This window comes from Globicephala melas, chromosome 7 (genome assembly GCF_963455315.2).
Source record: "Globicephala melas chromosome 7, mGloMel1.2, whole genome shotgun sequence".
Taxonomy (NCBI): domain Eukaryota; kingdom Metazoa; phylum Chordata; class Mammalia; order Artiodactyla; family Delphinidae; genus Globicephala; species Globicephala melas.
The window spans coordinates 114,263,127-114,272,618 of NC_083320.1; the positions used below are offsets into that span (position 1 = coordinate 114,263,127).

Consider the following 9,492-nt stretch of genomic DNA (forward strand, 5'->3'; position numbering starts at 1 on the left):
TAATATAAATTTATTTATTTATTTTTTGGCTGCATTGGGCCTTCGTTGCTACACGCGGGCTTTCTCTAGTTGCAGCGAGCGGGGGCTACTCTTCGTTGCAGTGCACGGGCTTCTCATTGCAGTGGCTTCTCTTGTTGCGGAGCACAGGCTCTAGGCGCACAGGCTTCAGTAGTCGCGGCACGCGGGCTCAGTAGTTGCGGCACGCAGGCTCAGTAGTTGTGGCACAAGAGTTCAGTTGCTCCACAGCACGTGGGATCTTCCCCAACGAGGGCTCGAACCCGTGTCCCCTGCATTGGCAGGCGGATTCTTAACCACTGCACCACCAGGGAAGTCCCCATTCTACTTCCAAAGTGCTCCGGCTTTGGGGCTGCAGGGACACCACAGTGACGCCCCCCAACCCGCCACTGAACGGCCAGGGCAGGGCAGCAGGGCTGTGAAGACACACTGAGGGTGAACACGCGGGCCACAGAAATGGTGCCTGCACCCACGCCTGCTCCCAGCACCTGTCTGGCAAGAGGGTGATCTAGCCCAGATTTAAAAATATAACGAACCCCATCACCGTGTATAACTGGCCAAGGGCATCATTTTTTGACAAGGAAGTAAATGAAAATGGCAAGAAATACACACAGACAACCGAGCAACCACACCCCACAATCACAGTCTCACACCCCACAGGGTCTCACACTCACTCAGCCACACAACCTCAGACCCGGGCAAACTCACACGCAGCCCACCGCGCACGGCCACGGACACAGACAGCCTCACGCCCTCCACGGCTCAGCAGACAGGCAGACGCACCTCCAGGCGCAGAGCCGCACGTCACGCAGCCTCACCCGCAGCCCATCCCCACCCCCACTCGCCCGGCCCGGCGCCCAAGCACGGCTCACCCCAGGCCTCGCAGACCGCAGGCCCGGCCCTCCGGCAAAGCCCGCAGGTAATCTGCCGCTTGCTCCAAACATCCCACTGAAAGCCCAGCGACCGGGGCCTCTGGCCACTGGCAGGGTGTTTTGTTTCGGCTTCTTTGCCTGCAAAGGCACACTTTCCCCAGCCTGCAGCCGTCTCCGTGGCTTGGCGACAGCCTGTGGCCTCCCCGCCCCCTCCCGCCCTCTCAGGAGGCCCAGGAGGGGAGCCTGCCAGGCCCCTTGGGGGTCCCCAGCAAGAGTTCCCACAGGGCTTTGCCGAGGGCATGGTGCGGGGCCAGCGCAAGCTCCAGGTGGGCCAGGGGTCCGGCCCGGTGCAGCAGCCCTCGCCTGCAACTGCAGCAGGGACCCTCAGCCCCGCCGGGCGGCCACGGCATCACGCCCAAGGGGGCTGGAGGAGGAAGCAGATGCAGGACACCCCTGGAGGCCCTGCTTCCTGGACCCTCCGTGTGCCTGTCTGGGAAATGGGGAGAAGCGACGGGAGGGAAGAGTGGGGGGTCCTCTCGCCCCCCGCCCCGCCCCCAGCCTCAGACTCCACTGGGTCGCTGAAGGTCAGCCAAGGGCGAAGCCGGAGCGTGGAAGTAGCTGAGGCGGGTGGGGCGGGCTGCTCCGGCTCTGGCTGGCCCGGCCTGACGCACCGGCCCTGTGAGAGGCTAATGGCCTCGTGGCCTGAAGAAGGAAGAGAGGGACAGAGGGGAGGAGAGCAGGAAGGCCTGGGCTGGGGGGGAGGTGGGCAGCACAGGAGGCTCACTCTCTGGGCTGCAGCGGAGGCTCCAGGGGCGCCTCTGGGGAGAGGTGGGACCCTAGGCCAGGACCCCTGGGAAGAGGGGGAGGGAGAGCATGTGGGGAAAAGCCACCGGGAGGAAAGAACAGAGAGGCAAGGACCACAGAAGCACAGGGAGGAAGCCGCACGGTCCTGTGGGGGAGGAGGCCCAGCCCCGGGACAGGGATGCAGCCTGTCCTCAGGGGGACAGCAAGTGGCCCCCGCCATCGCCCCGGCGGGGGGCAGCTGCGGGGCTGACCCCTCAGGGCACAGACCGGCACAGGGCAGCAGGGCGCTACTCGGGGACCGCGTCTGCCGGCCGCTGGCCTCCAACCTCGGAATCCCAGGCCATTCCTGGGCCCCCCCCCCCCGCAGGACCCGTGGGCCACCCTGTGACCCAGGAGGGCGCCTGGAGACGCTCAATGTCGAAAGAGCAGAGGCACCCTGGTGACTGCGGCAAAACTTCCTGGGCCGGGGACAGCTGGATGGTGGCTTTTATACCCTAACACGTCCAGGCCAGGCCTGTCTCTGCGAAATTTTCTTCTTTGCCCCCGTTAACTTTTATACCATCTCGAGACATCACAGATGAACAAATGCACCCCTCAGACGAAAGCCTGGCAGGCAGCAGCTCTCTTGGCCGGGCAAAGACTAGAAAAAGACAGAGGCCAGAGGCTGCCGTCCTGCCACTCGCTGGCCATGTGAATCGAGGTGGCCCTCCGGCTGCCCAGAGCTCCCTCAGTTTCCCAGTTGTTGGCTTAATGGGGTTAGATAACCCCTAAGGTCCCACTTGTTCAACCTGAGATTTCTGGGAAGACCACGTGTGACCCCCAAACCACACGCTGTAGCCCCTCTGTCCCTGTAGGGCCTCTGATGAAGCAAGGCCTCAGCCCTGCGGTCCTGCCAGGGGAACAGGTGGACCAGCACCTGTCTGGCAAGAGGACTCAAATGCCCAGGGTGCCTGTCCGGTCTCCGTGACCTCAGGTAAGCCCTGAACCTCTCTGAGCCTCAGATTCCAAACTCCGGGAAACGCCATTTCCCACAAAGGCATGATGATACAAGGGCGGCCTGACAACAGCATCCGCTGGGTACCGCCGGGCATCCCTGCAACCGCAGTTGGGCCGGTGTCACTACTACCACCACCACCACCTACGGCCAGTTAAAATCCCCACAGGAGAGGACACCTGGCATCCCCAGGGCCTTATTTCTGGCTTCCATCCCAAGACGGTAACCTCTTCCGGGTCGCAGTCGCCTCTGTTAGTAAATGGGGATGGGGATGGGGTCAGGTGGGCTTCAACCTCCCAGGTTTCACACGTGCTCCCAGGGAAGGGGCTTAACCGGCACTTTCAAACGGTACTAGACGCGGCCTTCGTGCAGCATTAGTCTCGGGACTAGAAGAGTAAACAAATGTGTAATTCATGAATTTGCTAATTGTCCTGCATTTGGATCTCCTGCCACTTTTCCTAGACTCTCTGCCTGACATCCGAGCTCGTGGCAAGGACTCAGAGAATGCCGGGAGCTGCCCAGGGAGGCAACTGGCAACAAAGCCGTACACCGGGACTCGCCCTCCCCCCGCAGCTGCCCCCTCGAGCCCAGAGCCCACCACCCCAGACACCACACAAGGCAGGAAGCCCGTGGCACTCCATCTTTTATTTCCTTGAACTGTACACAAATGTAAAATACTTTAACAGCAAGTCTACGGGAAAATGGTTTGGTTTTAAATTATTATGAAACAGAACCTAAGGGGAGCTTTATTAAATAAACACAAAGATGGGGATTTAAGGATACACACCTGCATCCTACCATCGTCTTTTTTACTCTACCTTCTGGGTGTGTAAGGATAGAAAAGACACATCAAACTGAATAAACAAAATCCATTTATACCCTGAAACACTGGCAGGCCACTCAAGGGATTGTTCAGAACGTCCACCTCACATAAGATGGCCTCACCATCTAATAAAAATTAAAACTGATCTGTTGGCCTCTTTGGTTCCAAAATTATGTATAATACATTTAACTGTATTTTTTTTTTTTGCTGCTATAAAAATAACTTCTTTTTCAAATGGCAGTTTCTGACTAATCATGCAACTAAATCAGTGCAAACATTAAAAGCAATCATTCGCTTAAAAAAGAAGCAAAGGATTTCATTTCAAGTATAAAAAATATAAAAAGAGTCGTACGAGTCCAGTTTCATCTAGTGTGGGTCAACCCTTTAAATTGCATAGCTCACGTGGCACTTGGACCTCTGGGGGCGAGCGAGCTCAATGCTCCACCAAGGGCCACTTCAGGACACACGCGGATAAGCAAGGGCTGTATCATGTGCGTTCGGGCGGGTGTGCAAGTGCTAGGAGGGGCAGGCGGGCGGGCGAGCAGGCGGGGGCCACATCTGTGGCCGGTGCTGGTGGCCGGGGGCCCACGTGGGCCACTTCTGCAAAGCAGCTGAAAGCCTCCCCGTTTCCCCAAGACCAGTTAAACTGCTGTGCTCCCTCGGCCCCTGCTGAGGGGGCGCCCCCCCCAGCATTTCCAGAACGCCTTCACCCCACCGCTCCCTCCTCCTAAGAGCTCACCCCCACCTGCCTAAGAGTCATTTCCACTCCTCCCCAACCAGTCCTAGAGGAATCTCCCCAGGGAAGGGCAGATTGCAACTGTTTTCTTTCCACTTGGAACAATTCAGAGTTTAACTTAAAAGGTCAGACCTGGTAGGAAAGTCCCTTTTCAATTGTACAACCGGAACGAATGACCATTCAACTGCTAGTGATCAGTTAAAGCATCAAATTAAGACCCTTCTCTTCTCCCTCCCTCCCCACCCCCAAAACACACACACATACACACACACACACACACACACAGAAGTCGAGGCAGGGACCCAAGCAACAGTCAAACGGTCACTGCCACAGCCCCACCGTCTCCGGCAGGTGATGTCCTTTCTGGGCCTCCTTCCCTCTCCAAGGGTGGAAAAGGATGGGGGCTGCCCTGGTGCCGCAGCAGGAAGGATCCCAGGCGGGGGAACGAAGCCCACGCGTTGGAGCCAAGAGATGCCGCGGCACGGCGGGCCCCGAACAGGCGACGGGGGACACGCGGCCATCGCCCGCGGCCCGCTCCCCACCTCCGCCTCTGCTGCTCCTCTGCGGGGCTCCCTCCCTCTCTCTCTCTGTGTCTCTGTCTTTGTGCTCTTCTGTGTGCTCGGAAGGCGCGATTCAGAGGGGCCAGGCCAGCTGGTGGGGATGGTGGCTGCTCACCCCACTCTCCGGGTGACAGGCGTTTGGGGCTGAGCTGCCCTTTGTCACCGCATCCGTTCGCTGCTATCGCGGAGGCTGCTGTGTGGGTGGCAGGGTGCCACCGGCTGTGCGCGTCCACGTGCGCACTGTCGAGTCTGCCATATCCGTGGAGGGCTCTCCCTCCGCTTTTGACTGATGGCTGGATGAAGAAGTAGGAAAATATCTCAGGCCTCCCCCGGGCACCTCCCGGGCAGCCCAGCGGCACCACCACGGCCCCCCTGCCGCGCACGGCGTGCCCCCCGCCGCGGGACCGTCTGAGCCCCGCCCTCAGGCGCAGCCGCACTCCTCCACGATCATGTTCGGCACGTCGCGCTTGACGATGTTGTACTCGTCGTCGAAGTAGAGCATGGACATGGTGCTCAGCTTGGTGGGGATGCAGCAGGAGTTCACGGTGCCCGGGTTCAGCCCCCGCATGCGGTACTGGTTCACCACGGCCGTGTGGAAGGACGAGGCCGAGCCGGGCACCCCCGCCAGGTAGGCCGGGCAGCTGCCCTCGCAGTAGTTCCCGTAGTAGCCGGTGGGCGCAATGATCCAGTCGTTCCAGCCGATGAGGCGGAAGTCGATGAAGAACTGCTGCCGGCAGCACAGGTTGGTCCGGCCGTCGCACTCCAGGCCCCGCTTGCGGATGCGGTGCCGGCTGTCGCCCAACCGCGCCTGCACCACCACGAAGGGCCGGTGCGACTCCTCGCCCGGGTGCACGAACACGGGCGCCACGGCCAGCTCCCGGCAGCCGTCGCACTGCACGTCCAGGCTGAGCCGCCGCTCGCCCCGCGCGAACAGGGCCTGGATGGGCTCGGTGAGCGGGAAGGTGTGCCAGCCGCTGCGCTTGAGGTCCACGCGCTTCTCCACCGCGGCCCAGCGCTCGCCGGGGCCCTGCTCCCGGAAGTACACCTTGACCCGCACCTTCCGCCGGCCGCCCTTCTCCAGCACGTAGGGCAGCAGCTTCAGGTAGAGCCATAGGCTGGCCTGCACCACGAACAGGTTCTGGTTGCCCTCGTTGGAGATGAAGAAGTACAGGCGGACCCGGGAGGAGGCCAGGCCATCTGCGGAGAAGCGGGAGAGCAGGCCAAGTTAGATCAAGGAGAACGTGAGGCGCCGGGAAACAGGGACTCTGCCGCGTGATGCTGGGCTTCGCACTGGCCACGCAGCTGGCCGGTCCTGCCCACAAATTCCTCTCCTGGGGCCTGGGCCTCTGATGGTAACCTGGCAGAGGCGGGGAAAATCATTTCCCATCGAGAAACCCGGACCAGGTTGGAGTCGGAGGGTCAGGGCCTAGAAAACCCGGCCTCACCTCTCCCAGGCCAGGGTTCCCAGGAGACAGGCTGTCAGAACTCAAAGCTCAACAGAGGAACTTGTTAGGAGGCCAAGATCTTAACAAGTTGTTACGGGTATCTGTGAAATCCGAAAAACAAAACCAGGATCTCGCTGAGGATTCGGGGGTGGGTTGTTCTAGCAGAGTTTGGGTTCTTTTTTTTTGGTTAACTTAGGGCATTGCAAAATCCAGCTGAGCCACCTACTGCCTCTTTGCAGTGTTTACCTAAGCACGATCTGATCCAACCCCCAGTGGAACCGCCACTGCAAACAAGCCAGCTCTGCTTAGATTTCTGACACAGGAACGTGTGCGTTGCAGGCTGCAAAGTGCAGCCCTCGTTTCTGAGTAGCTCCAAGGGACAGGACACTGGGCTCTGAAACTTGAGGCCCACCCCTTTCACGAGACCCTGGCTCCCCGTGAATGGCACGTTCGAAATCTCCATGGATAAGGAGAACTGGCTTGTTAGTTTTCTCAATAATTTAGCTCAAGTAGAAGTGAGGCCATGCCAACCAAGAGGACTCCTCTCTCATCCTACATTTCAGTGACCCTTCTCTCTGACAATCTCTACATTTTTTTTTTTTTTTTTTGCAGGAAGAACAAATAAGACAACTGTGTGGCCTCCGCTGGTTTTATCAAACCTCCTACCACTGTCCCCCTCCCAGCCCCCTCCTCAGGCCCCGCCTGGCTCCTTTAATAACAGACATCTGACTTTGAAATGGGGGAAAGTGCAGCCTTAAAAGCTGGTCTTGGACGAGCTGCCTGTGACCTGAATCTGTTATTTATAAGTCAAAGAGCTGGCTCCGTGAAACGGACCAGAAATATAACAGCCCCCGCTGTCATTCTGTGCCACCGGGACCAAAAGGCCTCCTCGACCTTCCAGAATCACATTTCTACTCGGGGCCCCAAAGCACCGTTTAATCCAAGCTCTCTAATTGCATGTCCAGCTTCCCCTGACTGTCGGACAGCTAAAACGGCAACGTGTTTCTTTCTAAGCACAAACCAGCCCTGATTGTCTCTGCTTTGCTACACACCCGGCCATGCAAAACTTTTCATCCCTTTTCATCCCCAGGAGGCACCAGCACAGTCTGCCCGCTGCCTTGGGGGGTGGGGGAGGGCATCTGCAGCCTGGGGACACAATTGCCACCAACCCCCCCAAGGCTCCCTGCCCACCCCACCCTGCCCAGGGCTTCCCCCTGCAACCTTCTCCGAAGTCCCCTGGGCACAAATGGGGCTGAGCTCCAGGCACAAAAGCCACCGGGCTCATTCAAGTCCTGAAAAGGACAGCGGAGCCGAGAGCAGTTGCAGCATTTCAGCACGAGCACATTTTACTCCTTCTTTTAAAGTTGGAAAGGTATTTTTCCTTGCTTGATTTTTACATTTAGACAGTGGTAGAAATTTACAATCCAGGGCCGGGGGAAAATTCCAGAAAGGACTCCGACCCTTTGTTAACTACGAACTCTACTGGCTCTAAGGCCAAGGAGCTGCTGCCGCTGCCAGGCGAGCCGAAAGGCACGGGGCTGCCCCGGAGCCGAGCCACTGTCTTTCTCTGCGTAAATGATGGGACCTGTTGAGAAGCCTGCCTTCCGCCCGATTCCAGTGCCCACACAATCGGAAGAGAGGTTGCCTAGCTCTTCCCAGCGAGGCTTCAGCAATCCTGGCAAGCCCACACCACCCGGCGATGGAAGCGGCCCCAGGGGCCTCTCACGCAGGCACACTCACACACACACGCGCACACACACACACACACACTCCTCCGGCCCACGGATATCAACAAGCACACACATCTCCATCCACACTGCTCAGCCTACACTCCGATCGTGGGAAACAAAAACATTAAGCCATCACCGAGCGAATGCCCGCGGAGCCAGGGCCGCACGCATTGGCCGGGAGGGGGGCGCGCACCCGGAGGCGCTGGGGCCCGTTTCGGAGAGCGGGGTGGAGAGCAGAGCGCTCCGCGGCGGGGGTAGGGCAGCGGGAAGGGGTTGCTGCCCGCGGGAAGAGGACGACGACCGGGACGGAGCGCACAGGGCCCGAGGCGAGCGGGCTGGGCCGGGCCGGGAGTCCGGGTTCCCCCCAGGGCGCGCTGGCTGCGGCTGCGGCTGCGGCGGCCAGAGCCGGCGGGAAGGGGGGGGAGGGGGGAGCGAGGGCCGCTCGCGGGGCCGACCCACCTGTCTCCGCGAAGCTGATGATCTCGGAGACGCGCTCCTGGCCGTCGGCGCCCGGGCTGGCGTGGCCGTCGAGGTGCGGGATCTCCACCCGGCCGTCCTCGCGCACCTTGCCCGCGTGCAGCTTCCGCAGGGCCGTGACCATGGCGGCCTTGGGCACGGCGTGTGTGATGTTGGGCCGGCCCCGCATCTGCAGGCGGTTCAAGATGTGCCGCTTCACCGCCTCCAGAAAGTCGCCGTCCACCCGGCCCAGCTCTTCGGGCCGCCGGAAGCCGCCGCACGACGTGCAGGTGTCCTGCGAGCCGCCGGGAGCTCCGGGCGGCAGGGGCGGCGGCGGCGCGGCGGGCGACGGCGGGGGCGTGGGCGAGCCCCAGGCCTCGGGCCCCAGCCAGCCGGCCGCCAGCAGCAAAAAGCAGGCAGCCCCCAGCGCCCGACCGGGCAGCCCGTCCATGGTGCGCCGCTGGCGACGAGGGCGCCCGCCGCGAGGCGAGCCGAGCCGAGCGCAAGGCCGGGCTCCGGGCTCCCAGCGCGCCGCCCCGCCCCGCCCCCGCCCGCGCCCGCCCGGGCCTCCGCCCGCCCGCCCGCCGGGAGGGCCGCCGCCGGCTCACAGGGGGAGGGGGCCGGCCGGGCCGCGGGGGTTCCCGCGCGGCGGGGAAGGGGCCCCGCGGGTGCCGGAGAGACGCGCGGGGCTAGGCGGGGGCCGGAGGGTCACTGGCGCACGGGCGTCTCGGGGCGCTTCGGCATCCGCAGCCTTCTTCCCATCCTCTCCGCGTCGGGGCCCCGCAGCCCCCGCTCGGGTGAAGCGAAAGCGGCGGCAGCGGCGGCTCGGTCGCCGGGCGGGTAAGGTGGCGAAAGGGCCGGTCGACGCAACTTGGCCGAGACGGAAACGAAGGCGCCCGGGCCCCCGGAGCGGAACCTGCCGCGGCTTGGCGCGGCGCTGCGGCGGGCGCTGCGGCGGGGCCCCGCGCTCGCACCTGAGCGCCTCAACCTCGCGCCGAGGAAGGGCCGCCGGCGGCGGCGACGGGCGGGTCGTCCTCGCCGCGGGCCGGCGAGTGGG

At 61.9% G+C, this 9,492-nt stretch overlaps 1 protein-coding gene across 1 annotated transcript; it reads right to left on the reverse strand.

Annotated features, from left to right (window-relative positions):
• Positions 1-4,502: 4,502 nt before the first annotated feature.
• INHBB (inhibin subunit beta B) lies at positions 4,503-8,886 on the reverse strand. The gene is made up of 2 exons (XM_030849651.2): positions 8,439-8,886; positions 4,503-6,001 (listed from the first exon to the last, which is right to left on the reverse strand). The coding sequence occupies exons 1-2, from the start codon at positions 8,884-8,886 to the stop codon at positions 5,226-5,228; spliced, it is 1,224 nt and encodes a 407-aa protein (XP_030705511.1). The 3' UTR covers positions 4,503-5,225.
• Positions 8,887-9,492: the final 606 nt, after the last annotated feature.

Excerpts from the sequence above, each read along its gene's own strand:
- INHBB (XM_030849651.2), bottom strand. The coding sequence starts at position 8,886 with ATGGACGGGCTGCCCGGTCGGGCGCTGGGGGCTGCCTGCTTTTTGCTG. Across the intron at positions 6,002-8,438 it reads CATCAGCTTCGCGGAGACAG|ATGGCCTGGCCTCCTCCCGG; the intron begins GTGGGTCGGCCC and ends GCTTCTCCGCAG.